Source organism: Microplitis mediator, chromosome 5 (genome assembly GCF_029852145.1).
Source record: "Microplitis mediator isolate UGA2020A chromosome 5, iyMicMedi2.1, whole genome shotgun sequence".
Classification (NCBI taxonomy): domain Eukaryota; kingdom Metazoa; phylum Arthropoda; class Insecta; order Hymenoptera; family Braconidae; genus Microplitis; species Microplitis mediator.
The window spans coordinates 27,159,134-27,176,556 of NC_079973.1; the positions used below are offsets into that span (position 1 = coordinate 27,159,134).

The window sequence follows — 17,423 nt, forward strand, 5'->3', positions numbered from 1 at the left end:
TCATATTTACTCATATTTAGTTTCTTGCAACAATCGCTCATTAAAAATTACACACACTATTTATTTTTAAATATTTTTGCCCACATCCGCTCCGTAGCCGGTCTTCATAATTTTCACATATTCGCCATGATTCTGAAGTTAGCAGACAATTGAATATTTTCAAATTCTTTTTCAACAAATTCTTTACAAGAAACAAAACAACCAAAAATATGCACATGTAGAAAATTTTTTAAAAACTGTAAGTGCAATTTTTTCAAATATTTTTTTTTTATAATTTATCGTTTTAAAAAAAATCCAAAACTTATTAGACGTCGGCTAATTTTCAGGATCGTATATTCGCAGTGTGAATGAACCTTTACATCAGCAAGTTGATATATATCCAAATAACATTTGCGTTTTATAAATTCGCGTGAAGATAACGGTACACATTCACACGAGCTGCGTCCTAAAATAAATTATAATAAAAATTGAGTGAAAAAAAAAATCCGTACAATATTTTAATAAAATTTATCTAAACCAACAATTTTTTCCTAACTGTATTTTATCAACAATTTGAAATCGTTGTTCCGATCTGACAGCCAACTTTTGTTTTTTGAATTTTTCTGCTGTTTTAATTCCAACAATGAGCAGTGCATAAAAAAAATTAAATCCACAGTAGATACTTTAGTTTTTAAAAAATGTCACTGTTGAGTTTACGCAGACTTTTCCGAAAAATAAACGATTTAAGAGCAATAAATATGCAGCAGCACAAGCAGAACAGTTTTATAACAACGAGATCTGGAGCTATTCTTCCTGAACCGAAGACCCAACCGCTTGGATTAGTTGCTGTAATTGCTGGAGTATCTTTGGGGCTTCTTATTGGAGCAACAATCAGCAAAAACATTGCAAACTTCCTAGAAGAAAACGATTTATTCGTTCCAACAGATGATGACGGTGATGATGATTAATTAATTACCTTTCCGATCAATAAAAGGTAATTTTAATCAATCCTAATAATTATATCACGTAGTTATATATCAGTCCATATGACAGTTGACCATCAAATATTTTGACAGCTTATTTTTAAAAATAATTAAAGATTCAAGTATTTAATAATAAACTAGAATGTGTCAGCGATAAGTTGAACATCTTTAATGTATTTTTAAAAATCAGCTTGTCTGTTTTATTTATCAATAATACTCTTCATTTACAAAAATAATTCAAATGTTTTTTTAGCTGTAATTACAGGTACCAACGATCAAGATGTAACGCTAGAATTTATAAATATATTAAACCTTTATCATTGGGATGGTGCATTAAGATCTTTGCTACACTATTTGAAGAAAAAGTACTTGTTATTTGCTTGCTCAGTACTTTTTATAGACTTGGCTTATTCCGGCTATTACTTCAAATTTCTATAATGTATTTACTAATTTTAATGTTAAACAAACTAATCATTATATTTATTCTTTATTTTTGCTAATCATTACATCAACTGTGTAATTCATTCTGTCAATAAAAAAATGTTTCGCAAAAATTCGTCTTTTATTTATTAACTAAAATTTTATATTTTTTAAATTCTTAAATTTCGTTATATATTTTATTTAATAAAGTTTATCTACATTGGAGTTTTCAATTAATAAATTTATTACAACAAATATACAGATAAAAATTTATAAACTATAATATTTATGTATATCATTCATGATTTAATATTTTCAAGTGTCAACTTTATCAAAATCTTTCTTAAAAATCATGATAATAATATTAAAACTACCTTTGTAAAGTTTAATGATAATTACAATTATTATTATTTATGATGAAAAAAAATAAATGTATAAGTTTTATAAATTTATGACAGATTAGTACCCAAGAGAGATTCCCAAACATGATCAATACTTTTGAATCTCAAATTGCTGAGTTATATAAAAACGTAAAACTTCAATTCGTAGTTGCTTGTATATTTACAAAATCACATATAGATTAAAATTTAAAAAATAATTAAAATTATAAAACAAGGTCGTTGTATGCTTGTATGAGTGCTTCAGACTCTGAGAGCTTCATTCTATTTTTTAAATGTTCTAAAGTGTTTGCCAAATGTTTCTGAATTTGTTCCGTCTCTTCACTTACTCCTAAATTCGGTAATTCTTCTTTTATTTTTGCTATCACTTGGTTCAAAATTTGTACAGTCACCTAAAAAATATTTATCAGTTTATACTCGAACCTACAAAGTAAATTTAAAATTTTTAAATCTCGTAATGGAAACTGTACTTACAGACGAATTTCCTTTTTCATAAAAATAAATATAATGATTGAGCAATTCCACGTAAAGTTGTACTTGGACAGAAGTATCCATACACTGACTGGCAATTCGTATCCCCTTTTTCAAACAATCTAGAACTTTGTTCCCGTCTTGCATCTAAAATAATTTATAAATAATAAATATAAATTAATTTTCTTGGCATATTTTTTATCAGATAAGTTATTAAAGCGGTACCTCTTTTCCGCCGGTTGCTAAAGATTTTCCTGACCAAAATATATGAGAGCATGTAGCGACTCCACGACATTGATCTGGTTTCCGCAATAATTTACTGGCGTAAAGAGCACACTGGTTTCTTACTGGCTCAGCGTTTTCTTCACTGAAGCAGCTCATTTGTTCGAACGTGGCAATTATTAATGTTATCGCAGCTAATTGAGCTTTTGAATCACTTATTTCGTCTTCATATATCGAGAAAGCTTGACTCATAAACTCATAAGCGACCATTTCAAAATTATCAAAACGTATTTCTCCAATAGCCAGAGCACCTTGGAGGAATAATCGTAGCGGTAATTCAGCAAGTTCAGCTTTCATCAGAGCAGATATTGTTGTATGACAGAATTGAAATATTTTTTGACATTTTTTCTGCCACATTTCATCCTTAAATAAAAAAAATTATTATTATTATTGTTATAAATAATTTTTAAAGACAAAAATAATAATAATGAATTTAAGTACTTGATCTTGTATGGCTTTGTAAGTAAAAGCAAGTTGATAAGCCTGAAAAACAATTGCCGGAAGAGTATATTTAATCCTCTTATTACCACCCGCGCTAAAGTGTTTTCTCGCTGCACTCAAAATCAAATATTGTTGATCAGCAGTTTCAGATTTAAAGTGATGAATAAGACGTCCAAGAAGACCCTGCTCTTCGGCAAAATCTTCAGGATCCTCTTCAATATTCGGCTGGTCCGGTTGGTCTTGAACCAGTGGCGCAATCATTGATAGAACTGAGTCCACGTGCTCTTGAGTCGGTATCAATGTTTCATTGTCTAATATGTTTGTTATTATATAGACAGCCAACAGTTTTCTTCCTTCGTAATCAAAGTACTCAAGTAACGGCGCGTAATTTTCTAATTTCAAAACAGTTAATATATTTTTGTAATTGTCAACAGGGATTTTCATCAGTCTAGATAACTCTCTTGACACAGCGCTGTTGAATTCCAACCTACGGAAGTAAAAAAATAAATATTTTGATCAGCACACATCTACACTGGATTTATTGACAGTAATTATCAACTTACTTTTCTACATTTAACTTCTGGAAAATTTGTACTGTTGTAAATAATACTTTGTCTACATAATCGACACGATCTGGATAACATTTATGGGCCAAGTTTATCAATGCAACTTGTAGTGAAACAATATCCTCTGGCGGCATATCTTGTCTGGTCTATTTTTAAATTAAATATGATAATAATTTAATGATAGCAAAAAATAAATTATAAAGAAACGTAAAAAATATTAAGTGTATAAAACTCTCAGACTTAAACTATATGAGTAAGAGCTATTTGAATTAGTAAAAATATCACGGAATTTATTTCAAATATTGTGTAGTATCCAGTCATCATCAAGTAGCGGTAACTAGCAATTGAACAAGTGAAAATTAATTATTAAGATATACCTGAATAATAGTAGCAACTTGATCACTGAAAACGTCAAATAGTTGGACGTCTTGTGGAATTCCTGGAGCTTGACTTGGACTACCAGGTCCTCCTACACCATCAGACCGTTGACTAAATGTCGCAAGACGATCGATCAACGATATTATTATATTTTTAACATTAACACCATTGCGTAATTCACCGCATGATTTTAAAAATGCATTCAGTGTTTGTAAATGAAATTCATCTGGAAATACCTAATTTATTTGTAAAACAAAAACCATTAACTGAACTTATCAATCCACTAATTTAAAATAAAAAAAAATGATATTTACTTGAATAATACATTCCATAAGATATTCTTGAGCAATAGCATCTCTACAGCTAACAACTTGCTCCAATATTCCCGGCAATACAAGTTTTTTATAAATCTCAAGTGTCACTGACTCTAGTTGACTTAATCTCACGAGATTAGTACCAACAAGAATCTTTAACTCTTCTCGTTCACGTTCACGTCGTTCTTTATCGCGACTGTGACCTTGATGTTGCATACGAACCCACAGTTTATTCATTTCAGCAAAGTTCATCAACACAAAATCAATACTATCGCGGACCTAAAGCAAATACATAAAAATCATTTTATATTTTATTAATAAAATATTTAAAAATGACTCAATCACCCCCACTAAAAAAAAATAAAACTAACAGTTCCTTCTTCATCATCTCCTTCAGCAACATCGGGCAGTATATTACGCGTGCATTGTAATAAATAATTACGTAAAAATAAACCACGTAGTGGATGTTGTACTCCACGACACATTTCAACTAAATCTCGCAGCAAATCTCTTTTTAAGCACGGGTTTGTTTTTATGTAAACTAATCCAACCGTAATAAGTAAATATCTGAAAAAAATATCAATTATAGATACTAAAATATATTATATGTATAAATATAAGAATATTAAAACTTACAAACGAGGAACAATATTTCCTGCATACTGTACTAATTCATATAAATCCGTAACTTTTTTTCCCTTTTGATACTGATCCAGTAAATATAATTCTAAATGTCTCAATTCATCAGTTATCGCCATGTCTATTTTTTTCACAGCAAAATTAAGGAAACAATAAATTTTAAACAAAATAATAAATTTACTTGATAAGTGAACTTAAAAAAGGATACACAACTCGTAGTAACTTTTGGGACTCAAAAGAGATGTCCTCAGTTCACCGAGCATTGTAGATGCATGTTTCAAAGCATCCATCAGTTTGGCGTTGTCCAAGCAATGCTTCATTTGGAAGGCCTGGACCTTGACAACTCCAATAGCGTCCTCGAGCAATTTCTCCTGCTCCTCAAGTCCCGACATCACAGGTGTCATCGGCTGAGAAAAAAATAATGATACCTACCAGGAAAATACCAGGTATCCATGCTAATAAAGCCATTCAACTCAACCATGCACTACATCTACATTAGCTTCATTACAATACTCTACTTATTAAAGAAACCTTTTAATCTTAAACAAGTAAATATTAGGGTGAGAATAGTTTCAACTTTTTTTTAATCAAAATCAAATCAGTAGATCATCATTGGAATTAAATTCAATGATTGTACGAATGATTGTTAGTATGCTAATTAATTAAATAAATAAAATGAATAGTGATAATTGATAAATTTTCATACATATATTTTATCTTGAAAAATATATACTAAATTATTTTAATTGATAATCAAGTCAATTATTGATACGTAACCTCTGACATCCAATAAAATTACAAGACATTCATCAGCTTCTTAATTAATATAAATCTACTGGTATTTAATTAATCACATGCGTAGATAAATTTATTTAATTTGATATTTGTAGATAAAATTACATACCATTATTAATATACAAATAAAATGTAATTTTTTATATCGTTCACTGTACACACCAGGCTCCAAATTATGATTACACCAACACACATCAAGACTGTGTTGTCCTGTCAATGTATCTGTCATTGAAGGCGCCACTGGCATTTTTTAAATTTACGCGGGGAATATTTGAATAAAGTAAACTTTAATTTCCCTAATTAAGTTTTTATCTTTTATGGTTATTTTTTTATTAGAAAATACATCAGTAGAGTATAAAAAAAGAAGATAGTTGAAGATAATGTTGAGTTTCTAAGGTGGATCTTGAGTGATATTCGTTTGCTCCTAAATGAAATAAATAATACTTTGAGTCTGCGATGAAAAACAACAATTCCTTCTAAATATTATTATAAATATTAATCGACCTTGAGCGAGTTCATATATTTATCCAACTCATCTTCAGAGTCATCCTGAGACTGTTGGACACTCGGTGAATTAATCAGTTCCGGTGATTCAGAGTCAAAGTACTTTTCTTCTTCATCCTGAGTTCTCAACTCCACGTTATCGTATGCCTCATTGTCATCAATAGTACTGAAAAAATATCAATATCATTAAATATATGATTAATAAAAAATGTAAATAATAAATTAAGTAATTACCTGTAGTCAAATTCTTTGTCATGTCCATTTAAAAAATTTTGATACATGTGAGTAACAAATTCTTGACGTAAAATATTTATTTCCTTCGTCTTAATATTTTTTCCTTTTAATTTATTGTTACCTAAAGATAAATTATTTTTTTCTGTTATCGACTCATCAGAATCATCATAAGTATTTACAATTGCAGATTTACTACGTAACTTTCCGTCAGGTAATTCACCCCACCGTAAATTATTTTTTAAAACAGGTTTAGATTTAAGTTTTAATTTATTTTTACAGTCATCAGATTCGGAGTCAGAATCAGAATCATTTTCCTCCATAACATCATTTTCATCGTCTTCCTGCCTCTGCATCAACCTTTCAACCTGATCACGTTCAATGCCTTGCATAAGTACATCAACCAAAGTGTGATCATCAGTACCAGCAGAATCTCTTTCTCTCTTCTGCTCATCAGTCAGATACTGGCCAACTAAATTATCATAAAGCAGAGGATTACGTTTCATCATAGCAGTCTCGCTAAAATATTCCCCTTTGTCAACTAGTAGCTTCAAAGCTTCATACCGTCTGTTCTTTTTATCTATTTCTCTGCTCGTACTATCAAAATATCTCTTAAGTTTATTTATATAGTGCGCAATCTCGTAGTCACTTTTATCATCAGCAGTTTCAAAGTATTTTAACAATTCGTTATTTAAATATCTACCGAATCGTGATAGAAACTGAACTGGACTTTTACTCAACAAATCCCAAGCTATTTTTTTCTTCTCATCAACTGACAATTCCGGCTCATCTTTATGCTGACATTTAAATACAGCAGATGATTTAGCGACACTATTTATTATTTCATTTTCTACATGAGATAATTTTCCAATATCATTATTCTTTTGTTCATTATCATCATCATTATCATTGTTATCATCATTGACATGAACTATTGGCTTATTTATTTCTTCACCTAACAATTGATCCATTTAAAAATTTTTAATGCTGCTCAAAGTATCCAACCAACTGAAATCAATATCATCAGCAAAAATAAAATTTATCTGATAAAAAAAAAATGATTATGATTCATAACTTATCAAATTACAGGTTATTAGCAACAAGTAATCTACACATTTAATAATTTATTAACAACTAAAAAATTTACTACTGATTCAATTAATTACCTGGTTAATAATTTGAATAAAAAAACCAGCAATTCAAATATTATATTAAGTAAATAAATAAATTATTTTCAAATTTATATGAGAGGAAATATAAAGAGATAATTGTCAGCAAACGTCCGGTTGAGTACTTAGTCATTGAAAACATAACCAAACAATTGAATTAAATGTTGAGGACATATATTTTGTATTTTTTAAAAATATATATTTATTATATTTAGATAAAAAAAGTCCTGGCATTAAATATTTATATCAAAATGTTGTAGTTTATGATAATCATTCATCGCAATAAATAGATGTGAGTAATAGTTTAATTTTAAGTCAAATAATTATTAAAAATATTTTTATTACTTTCCCTTTGTCAACTGTCAATAAATATATTTAGATTTTCCCTGTGTAATATAATTGAATTAAAATAATTTATATTTTTTAAAGGATTTATCAAATAAAAATATGGATAATCTAGAAATTATCAGTCAGAGCAGATGGACTTGGAACTGGATTAATTTATGTGGAAATAATTCAAGTTTGAATCCTATAAATCCTGATACTAATGATCTTAGTTTATGTTTCCAGCAATTATGCCTTCAAGTAAATTATAAATTAATTTATCTAAATATTATTTAAATTAAAGTCACAATCATTGACAGCAAAAATAAAAAAAAATGAATATTTTTCGTTTTTTATGATAAATAAAATGTACAAATTACTTAAATTTTCTTTTTTTGAATACTCTTTAGTAGTACAAATAAAATAAAGTGTCAATAATTGGGTCTTCTACTTTATTTTTAATTACTTTGTAATATAAATATAATAAATATTTATCGCAGGTACCAACATTAGCTTTGCTAGCCATAACATCAGCTTATTACTGTGGAAAAAAGAGTTCAGTAATTCCATATGACAGATTTTCACACTATGCTATTACATTACGATTAATAATAACAGGATGTCTAATTACTCTTCCAATAATACGAGCCTACATAATACTCACAAACACAACAATGTCACCAGTTAATCTACATAACACCAAATTGTCATCAAATAATACATTTCTTCCCAGGTAAAGTATAAATTATCAAATGAAATAAATTACTAAACTTATAATTTATTAAATAATTATTATAAATTTAAGTAATCAGGCGACGTCAGCCAAACCGATTGATTACATCGTCGCTGGAACTGAAGGGTTGGCATGGGTAGTCCACTTTCTTTTTATATTAACTCTGAAACGAGGACCACGTTTGAGTTTACGAGGACCTGTTATTATAAGAGCACTTATTTTCATGTTGATTGGAGTATCTGCTCTGCTGCTACGGTCCCACGTTAAACATAACGATGAAGATGATGTGCTACCGCATTTATCACTGGGATTTAGTATTGTCGTGGTCACTCTGATGTCTTTGTACGCTTTGACGCTGCTGCCAAATAAAATTAGTGCTGATCAAAATACTAGATATACTGAGGTTCATTTAAATTTGTTTATTTAATTTTAAAAATCGATTGATTATTAAAGATAGCTTATAAAATTGTAGATTGGTGAACACACGGCGCTATTAAATTCACCCACTTCATCGTACGTGCACTTTCCTAATGACCAGGATCCAAATTATCTTGGCACCGCTATGGAAAATGAAACATTCTTATCGAAACTTATATTCTACTGGGTGACTCCTCTGATGGAAAAAGGTGTCAGAGGATCATTGAAACATTCTGATGATTTATACGATCTTCCTGAATCAGCTACCACGGCTTCTATTGTTTATAATATTGATAAACACATCCGCAAGACAGTACTATCATTTTTTTTTTCAATGATTTCTTTTTAATAGGCATTGAGTCGTGTAGAGTTACAAGATTTATTTATTTTTTAGCCTCGATTAAAAAGAAATATTTATGTCGACATTGAACAAGATGAACCGGAACGAGTAGATGCTTCAAGTAATAATATATCTCTACTTAAACTTTTGCATCAGTGCTTCGGATGGCAATTTTATGCTGTCGGTATTTTGAAATTCATAGCAGACTGTTCAGGATTTGTCGGTCCAATTTTATTGAACAAACTTGTAGGATTTATTGAGGATAAAAATGAACCACTTTCTTATGGATATTTGTATGCATCTGCGATGTTTCTCTCTTCTGTAATCGGTAAATAATTTATATTTATTTTATTTATAGTTAATGAGGATTAAAATTATAAAACTTCTATAGGAGCATTTACTACCGCGCACTTTACATTTTGGATGAGTATTGTCGGATTAAAAATCCGCAGTACAATAATTACACTAGTGTACCGCAAAATTTTGCATTCGTCTAGTGTTAAATTAAATCAGGAATTCACAATGGGAGAGATAGTAAATTTTATGAGCACAGACAGTGACAGAATTGTCAACAGTTGTCCCAGTTTCCATACACTCTGGAGTATTCCTTTGCAATTGGCCGTAACACTTTACCTTCTTCACACCCAAATTGGAATATCATTTTTGGCGGGAATTAGTTTTACAATAATATTAATACCCATTAATAAATTTATTGCTAATAAAATTGGTGTGCTAAGTACAAAGATGATGAAATTCAAAGACCAGAGGGTGCGATTAGTCGGAGAAACTCTGCGAGGCATGACTACCATTAAATTAAACGTCTGGGAAGAACATTTCTTACGCAGTATTTTACGTGGGTTAAGTTTAATTTCCAATTCAAAATATTTGTAAATTTATCTGCAGAATTTACTATTATTTTTTATCCTCGACAGGTCTTCGAGAAAACGAAATAAAGTATTTAAAAGGCCGCAAATATTTAGATGCACTCTGTGTATATTTTTGGGCAACGACACCTGTTTTAATTTCACTTCTCACTTTTTCAACATACGTCTTGCTTGGAAATATACTCGACGCTAAAACAGTATTTACAAGTATGGCTTTATTAAATATGTTAATTGGACCATTAAATGCATTCCCATGGGTCCTGAATGGTCTTACCGAAGCATGGGTTTCAGTTAAACGTATCCAGAGACTATTAGATGTAAATAATTATTTTTTCTCACCAGTATTTTCTAATATAATTACGAACGAGTATCTAGATCAACAAAATTATTTTTTATTCGACAGCTAACAGACTTGGACACTTCAACTTACTATTCAGATCCCCCTGTAGGAGTCGACGTCTTACTAAAAAATGTTACATTTTCTGTAAATGGATCACCAGAAAATAGTTTTTCAGGGCAAGAAAATCTAGATGAAATATTGCCATATCCTTCGACGTCTACAGAAACAAAAACAGTTACTTTTGCAACAGATAAAACGTTCACTCTGAAAAATTTAAATGTAGAAATAAAAAAAGGCGAATTGATAGGAGTGATGGGAAAAATAGGCGGTGGAAAATCACTACTTTTAGATGGACTTTTGGCAGAAATAACAAAATTAAATGGCATTGTTGCGATAAGTGAACTGGACAAAGGATTCGGTTATGTAAAACAGAATCCTTGGCTGCAACGTGGTACAATACGAGATAATATTTTGTTTGGCAAAGCCTATGATTATAATAAATACAAACAAGTTCTCAAAGCATGTGCGTTGACGGATGAGTTGATGAGTTTGCCGAAAAAAGATTTGACAGGAATCGGCGAAGCCGGTAGTACATTGAGCGGAGGTCAAAAAACCCGGATATCTCTAGCTCGCGCTGTGTATGCTGATAAAAATATTTATCTCTTGGATGATATTCTAGCGACACTTGACACTAAAGTAGCCAAGTACATTTTCGAAAATGTCATTCTCGGTCTATTAAAAAATAAAACCCGGATACTATGTGCCTACCAGACGCAGTATTTAATTCACGCTGACCTAGTGATAGAAATGGCTAAAGGAAAAATAATAAAACAAGGACTTCCTAATGAAGTATTAAGAGACTTTGAAGATTATTTATTGTCATCAGAGTCTGTGGACAGATTAGAAGTTGAATCTATTACAAACTTGAGTAAAGAATTAAATGAAATAGATGATCAAGTTACCGTTGATCCGCTGCTAGAAGAAGAATTAGTTGAACGAGGCACAGTACGATTAGGAGTGTACGGTTCTTATTTAAATGCCATTGGACGTTCACTTTCTATCTCCATATTCCTTGCAATGCTCTTGATGCAGAGCTCCAAGAATGTAAATGACTTGTGGCTCTCATTCTGGGTGACTCACTCCAACATGTCAATCAACCACTCGACGATCTCACCACCGCGAGACCAATTACTTGAAGCCTACTTCGAAACCGATAATACGGTTAAATATTATTTAACGATCTACGGAATTTTAGCTTTCGTCAATTCTATTTTCACGCTCATCCGCGCTTTTATGTTCGCTTACGGAGGCATTCATGCGGCCATAGTAATTCACAAGCAATTATTGAAAACAATATTGCGCGGACGGACGAGTTTCTTTGATTCTCAACCTCTTGGAAGAATATTGAACCGTTTTTCATCAGACACGTACACAGCCGATGACTCACTCCCATTCGTTGCAAATATATTGCTAGCTCAGTTTTTTGCATTAATGGGTACTATAGTCGTCACTGCTTACGGCTTGCCCTGGATATTTTTAATTCTAGCTCCATTGGTGCCAATCTATCACTGGATCCAAAACCACTACCGTCTTACATCAAGAGAATTAAAACGTCTGGGAAGTACTTCACTGTCACCTCTCTACGCTCATTTCAATGAAACACTACAAGGTCTAAATAGTATCCGAGCGTTTCGTGTCGTGCCGCGATTTAAGCACGAGAATGAACTATATTTGGAAGCTAATCAGAAAGCAAGCTTTGCATCAATCGCTGCTGGCCAATGGCTAGGACTCAGATTACAATTTATTGCCATAGCACTTCTGGCTGGTATCTGTGTGATGGCAGTCCTGCAGCATCAATTCGACGTTGCTGATCCAGGTTTAATTGGTCTAGTAATCACATATGCGTTATCAGTAACTGGACTTTTATCTGGTGTCGTAAATGTTTTCACAGAAACTGAACGGGAAATGATATCAGTCGAACGTATAAAACAATATCTTGATAATGTTCCTACGGAGAATCCAGCTGGTGACAGCCCTCCTTACGCTTGGCCTAGTCAGGGTGTTGTAGAATTTAAGCAAGTCGTTCTTAAGTACCGAGAACATCTTGCACCGTCATTGAACAAGGTTTCATTTATGACAAGACCTTCGGAAAAAATTGGAATCGTCGGGCGTACTGGTGCGGGAAAAAGTTCAATATTTAATTCACTGTTCAGATTAGTTGATATTGATGATGGTGAAATACTCATTGACAATGTTAATGTTAATACTATACAACTTAATGCTCTGAGATCGCGGTTATCAATAATACCACAAAATCCCTTTATATTTTCTGGTACAGTACGTGAAAATATTGATCCGCTTGATCAGTATCCAGATACTCAAATTTATAAAGCACTGGAAAAGTGTAAGCTCAGTAATTTAGTTCATAGATTTGGCGGATTGGGAGCGACATTGGATGAAAACGGTAGTAATTTAAGTGCTGGACAGAAACAATTGTTTTGTTTAGTACGTGCGCTATTACACAATGCCAGAGTAAGTTTTTTTTTTTATTAACATTTAAAATAAAAATAACATTGCGATTTTATTTACAGATACTTTGTATTGATGAAGCTACAGCTAATGTTGATCCAGATACTGACAAAGCTATACAAACAACCATTAAGTCTTCCTTCAGAAGCGCCACTGTTATCACAATAGCTCATCGGATACGTACTATCATGCATTGTGATAGGTAATATTTATTTTTATCGATACTCAATTAAATTGAGGGTATTCTCAAACAATACCTCCTACCTAATAATAATTAACTAATAATTTTTCTTCTCTTTTGCAGAGTATTAGTCATGGAAGCTGGTCAAGTACAAGAATTCGATGAACCAAATGTATTATTAGACGATGTCCATTCATATTTTTATAAGCTCGCTAATCAAGAATTCACTGAGAATGAATAATAATAATGTGATTAATTGTAAAAAAAGAGAGACTTGTAAATATTTTTATAGAATATTATAAGTATACAAATTTTTATAAATTAATTTAAGTTCAATGCTTACTATTATAAATTATAATTATATTACTAAAAAATAAAATTTATATGATCTAGTAATTATTGCTAATAATTAAAAGTCTACTGAATCGATATATAAATAAACGAAATTATTTTATTGTAATTTTAATATCCAGCCCCCCTAATTTATTATTAAATAATTATTTTTTAAAAAGCCGGGGGAGGGGGTTGTTATTTGACAGCAAATTTGAAATTTCTATGACAATAATTTAAATATTTGACGCGGGATTTTTAAAATTATGAAAGGAGGTCTCTGGAAGTAATTTCCTACTGGTGATCGAATGAATAATGAATCTAAAAACATGCATGACGTAGAATAAAACACAAGAGGCAGCACAGATGATTAATATAGACCAGACCAGTACAGTAGCAGCAGCTATTAGCAAATAATGAATTTTTGTATAGTGATATTTATTTTTATAATGCAGTATTCCATCTGAAAGCTGTCAAAAGTCAAACTGACAAAGAAAATATAACAATCATCATCAGCAAGAGAGTATTCTGTGAGCTGTCATGTTGACACATGTCGAACATGATTTACTTGACACTGCATTTAATAATTGAGCCAAGCTATTTAATAATTTAGAATATAAATATGGATTTCGAAAATCAATCCTACACAAAGTAAGTTTTTAAACTTTTATTTTATTCATTACAAACAAACAATAAAATATATCTTGGACATTAAACAAATAATAACTCGACAGTAGCATATTGTTATCGCTGATTTTAAAATAATAATCAAATGACATCATTGAATTATTTTATATTTATTATTTTTAGCTACACACCTTCTGTTGAAACCTGCATAATATCACGCAGATTTAATCAGACAATAATACCCGATATCTATGCTGGCATTCCAGCAAACTTTCTATTTAATTTAATTGGTTTCCTGGTAAGTACAATAAATAAAATAAAATTTTTATTTTATTACATAAATTGTTCAACCTTCCGTACAAATAATTTATGTAATTAAAATTTATTTAACGTTGCAATTTAATTATTCAAATTAATTGTTTAATTTTTCCAATTAGTGTCTAGTATTTTTATTTGGTTTACTGAGAAAAAAAGCATGGAATTATGGACGACTAGCTTTGCTACACAAGTCGGATAATAGATGGATGGAATTGTTTTTTGGTGACAATGAAGAAACCCAAGAAAATGATGTCCGGACAGCGGAGGCATCAGTAAGTGCTCAACTGTCAACTATTGACAGGGGATTTTTTTCATGGATTGTCGCTGCCTTCAAAGTTAAGTGAGTATTTATTATTATTTCCTTTTTTTTAACATCTCACACTATAAAAATAACAATAATAATATTTATATTATTTACAGTGACAGAGAATTATTAAGACGAGCAGGACCCGATGGTTTACTTTACGTAACATTTGAACGTCATCTTATTGTCTTAACATTTATGATGATGGTTGTTGCTCTGTGTGTTGCATTACCAATTAATTATAGTGGTACTATGCGTCGTGATAGCAATGAAACATTTAGTCTTACAACTTTATCTAATGTAGATGCGAGGTCCAATTGGATGTGGGTTTATACGATTATTGTTATGTCATATTTACCTATAGGTAGTTTTGTTATGAGAAGATTTATGAAGCAGGTAATTTTTTTTTTAATTTTACTCTCTTTACTCTAGAGCTCATTAAAAAAGACAATGTTTCAATTTATTTATAAACTAGCAATTAAAAAAAAAACTATTATCAGGTCCGTGACGCACGGCCCTCAGGGGAATTGGCAGCTAGAACATTATTGATAAGTGAAATCCCAAAGCACCAGTGCAATGTTGATAGCCTTACAGAATATTTTAAAGAAGCATTTCCTACACTTACTGTTGAAGATGTTACTCTAGCTCATGATATCAAAAGATTGTCAATTTTAGAAGCTCAGCGTGATTGCGCAGAACAGGCTAGACTGTATTGCGAGAATTATAACAAAAAAAAAGAACCATTAAAATTATATCCACATCCGTGTGGTCAAATTATTGGATGCTGTTGCAAAAAAAAAATCGACGCACTGGAATTTTATACTGCTGAGGAAATAAGATTGACGGCGTTAGCTGAAGAAGAAAAAAAAGTCGCTTTAAGTAAACCTTTGGGTATAGCTTTTGTAACATTGGGAACACCTGGAGCTGCGAGGACAATGCGACGTCAGTTACGTTCAGCACCAGCTATAAAGTGGGTTGTAAATTACGCCCCAGCTCCCTCAGATATTTTCTGGGAAAATTTAAATATACCTACACCTTTTTGGTATTTGAATGCTATTGCTATTAATCTAGCGCTAGCTATTTTTTTGTTCTTCGTAACAACTCCAGCTGTCGTAATGTCAGCGTTAGATCAATTAGACATAACTCCGGAACTCAAAAATTTGGGTTCAGTACTGTCGACATTTCTTCCGACTCTCATCCTTGTGAGTATAACGGCACTTATGCCAGTACTAGTGGGACGTAGTGAGTTATTAGTGAGACACTGGACAAGAAGTGGTTTGAATAATGCGGTGATGAAAAAAACACTATCACTTTTATTACTTATGGTAATTATTTTACCTAGTCTAGGATTGACTAGTGCTCAAGCTGTTTTAGAAGGTCCTATTTTTGGTAATTCAACTATTCAATGGGAATGTATTTTCTTAGCTGATCAGGTAACTTTTAATAACACATTGATAATTACGACTGATAAAAAATTTAAATAAATACAAACATAAATTTTTCAGGGTGCACTTTTTGTAAATTATGTGATTACTGCATCCTTATTTGGTTGTGGTCTGGAGCTTGTAAGATTTCCAGAATTAATATCATACACATTTCGACTTTGCATGGCAAGAAGTCGTGCTGAACGTGTTTATGTCAGAAAAGCTGTACTATGGGAATTCCCACTTGGTGCGCATTACGCATGGCTGCTACTTGTATTTACAATGACCACAGTGTACAGTATGGCATGTCCGTTAATAACACCATTCGCTCTTTTGTATTTTTTGATAAAACATCTGGTCGATCGTCACAATTTATGTTTTGCATATGGACCAAGTAGTGGAAGTGGTAAATTAGCCGGTGCTGCAGTAAGTGCTGCTGGTGCTGCTCCTGTATTAGCACAAGCAGCACTTCTGGCACTTGGTTTAGTCCGTAAAGGTTTGTCACCTCTCGCGGCTCTTCAACTGAGTGGTCTTGCTGCCAGTATTTTAGGTCTTGTAACTGGAGCTACGCTGCCAGCTTCAAAACCAAAGGTATTATTATTAATTTGAGGCATTTAAAATAGTGACTGACATAATATTTTTATTTTAGCCACAGATAGTAAAACGTGACTTTTCAACCGGCCAGAATTTTATTGCGCCAGTATTACGGAAGAAATATGGGTCATTTATTACTGAAGAAGTAATATCAGTTACATCAAACTCTGAAGTAACTGTTTCAACTGATAATAGTCGGGCAGATAATAGTCCATCCAATAGTCCATCATTGGTTCAAGATAGTCCAAAACTTTACCAAAATTACGGTAGAGATACTGGTACATAAAATAAAAAATATGAAAATAACTATATTTATTTTTTACTATCATTCATGTTTATGTTACTGAATTATTAATTTAAAAATTAACATCACCTTATTTTAAAATTTAAATTTATTCATTTAAGTATTTTAATTACTTAGCAATATTATTAATTACATCACTTATTGTTTCACTAATTTAATTATTATTATTATTATTGTTGTTATTAAGAAATCAGTAACAAAAAC

The 17,423-nt window shown here is 31.3% G+C and overlaps 5 protein-coding genes across 7 annotated transcripts; 3 read left to right on the plus strand and 2 right to left on the minus strand.

The window, feature by feature from the left end:
* Positions 1–101: 101 nt before the first annotated feature.
* LOC130667627 (essential MCU regulator, mitochondrial) lies at positions 102–1,510 on the plus strand. Its single transcript, XM_057469346.1, has 3 exons — positions 102–238; positions 327–973; positions 1,216–1,510. Exon 2 carries the CDS (start codon positions 678–680, stop codon positions 945–947), a length of 270 nt encoding a protein of 89 aa, XP_057325329.1. The 5' UTR covers positions 102–238; positions 327–677; the 3' UTR covers positions 948–973; positions 1,216–1,510.
* Positions 1,511–1,935: 425 nt separating this feature from the next.
* Positions 1,936–5,890, minus strand: LOC130667618 (vacuolar protein sorting-associated protein 35). 2 transcript variants are annotated; one of them, XM_057469331.1, is made up of 11 exons: positions 5,776–5,890; positions 5,080–5,278; positions 4,869–4,992; positions 4,604–4,799; positions 4,233–4,511; positions 3,918–4,154; positions 3,538–3,686; positions 2,975–3,461; positions 2,477–2,896; positions 2,255–2,398; positions 1,936–2,172 (listed from the first exon to the last, which is right to left on the minus strand). In XM_057469331.1, the coding sequence occupies exons 1-11, from the start codon at positions 5,776–5,778 to the stop codon at positions 1,987–1,989; spliced, it is 2,424 nt and encodes an 807-aa protein (XP_057325314.1). In that variant the 5' UTR covers positions 5,779–5,890; the 3' UTR covers positions 1,936–1,986. The 2 variants fall into 2 exon arrangements, with proteins under 2 accessions (XP_057325314.1, XP_057325313.1); XM_057469330.1 differs by having other exon boundaries at positions 5,080–5,299; positions 5,776–5,879.
* A 50-nt stretch (positions 5,891–5,940) lies between these two features.
* LOC130667625 (coiled-coil domain-containing protein 97) lies at positions 5,941–7,705 on the minus strand. 2 transcript variants are annotated; one of them, XM_057469343.1, is made up of 4 exons: positions 7,568–7,705; positions 6,405–7,409; positions 6,171–6,336; positions 5,941–6,090 (listed from the first exon to the last, which is right to left on the minus strand). In XM_057469343.1, the coding sequence occupies exons 2-4, from the start codon at positions 7,370–7,372 to the stop codon at positions 6,058–6,060; spliced, it is 1,167 nt and encodes a 388-aa protein (XP_057325326.1). In that variant the 5' UTR covers positions 7,373–7,409; positions 7,568–7,705; the 3' UTR covers positions 5,941–6,057. The 2 variants fall into 2 exon arrangements, with proteins under 2 accessions (XP_057325326.1, XP_057325327.1); XM_057469344.1 differs by having other exon boundaries at positions 6,405–7,444; positions 7,568–7,701.
* A 13-nt stretch (positions 7,706–7,718) lies between these two features.
* Positions 7,719–13,757, plus strand: LOC130667616 (ATP-binding cassette sub-family C member 10). Its single transcript, XM_057469327.1, has 11 exons — positions 7,719–7,862; positions 8,000–8,155; positions 8,395–8,627; positions 8,700–9,030; positions 9,100–9,357; positions 9,439–9,712; positions 9,776–10,237; positions 10,317–10,585; positions 10,672–13,140; positions 13,200–13,339; positions 13,442–13,757. The coding sequence occupies exons 2-11, from the start codon at positions 8,018–8,020 to the stop codon at positions 13,557–13,559; spliced, it is 4,692 nt and encodes a 1,563-aa protein (XP_057325310.1). The 5' UTR covers positions 7,719–7,862; positions 8,000–8,017; the 3' UTR covers positions 13,560–13,757.
* A 249-nt stretch (positions 13,758–14,006) lies between these two features.
* On the plus strand, positions 14,007–17,397 carry LOC130667632 (calcium permeable stress-gated cation channel 1). The gene is made up of 7 exons (XM_057469351.1): positions 14,007–14,299; positions 14,459–14,573; positions 14,713–14,933; positions 15,014–15,293; positions 15,398–16,330; positions 16,403–16,912; positions 16,971–17,397. The coding sequence occupies exons 1-7, from the start codon at positions 14,271–14,273 to the stop codon at positions 17,199–17,201; spliced, it is 2,319 nt and encodes a 772-aa protein (XP_057325334.1). The 5' UTR covers positions 14,007–14,270; the 3' UTR covers positions 17,202–17,397.
* The last annotated feature ends 26 nt before the right edge of the window (positions 17,398–17,423 follow it).

Coding starts and splice junctions, on each gene's coding strand:
- LOC130667627 (XM_057469346.1), top strand. CDS start 678: ATGTCACTGTTGAGTTTACGCAGACTTTTCCGAAAAATAAACGATTTA.
- LOC130667618 (XM_057469330.1), bottom strand. Junction 3,462..3,537: donor CAGAAGTTAAATGTAGAAAA/GTAAGTTGATAA, acceptor TTACTTCCGTAG/GTTGGAATTCAACAGCGCTG. Junction 2,399..2,476: donor TAGCAACCGGCGGAAAAGAG/GTACCGCTTTAA, acceptor AAATTATTTTAG/ATGCAAGACGGGAACAAAGT.
- LOC130667625 (XM_057469343.1), bottom strand. CDS start 7,372: ATGGATCAATTGTTAGGTGAAGAAATAAATAAGCCAATAGTTCATGTC. Junction 6,337..6,404: donor GACAAAGAATTTGACTACAG/GTAATTACTTAA, acceptor ATATTTTTTCAG/TACTATTGATGACAATGAGG. Junction 6,091..6,170: donor AATATATGAACTCGCTCAAG/GTCGATTAATAT, acceptor TATTTCATTTAG/GAGCAAACGAATATCACTCA.
- LOC130667616 (XM_057469327.1), top strand. CDS start 8,018: ATGGATAATCTAGAAATTATCAGTCAGAGCAGATGGACTTGGAACTGG. Junction 8,156..8,394: donor TCCAGCAATTATGCCTTCAA/GTAAATTATAAA, acceptor TATTTATCGCAG/GTACCAACATTAGCTTTGCT. Junction 10,586..10,671: donor GTATCCAGAGACTATTAGAT/GTAAATAATTAT, acceptor TTTATTCGACAG/CTAACAGACTTGGACACTTC.
- LOC130667632 (XM_057469351.1), top strand. CDS start 14,271: ATGGATTTCGAAAATCAATCCTACACAAA. Junction 14,574..14,712: donor TTAATTTAATTGGTTTCCTG/GTAAGTACAATA, acceptor TTTTCCAATTAG/TGTCTAGTATTTTTATTTGG. Junction 16,913..16,970: donor TGCCAGCTTCAAAACCAAAG/GTATTATTATTA, acceptor TTTTTATTTTAG/CCACAGATAGTAAAACGTGA.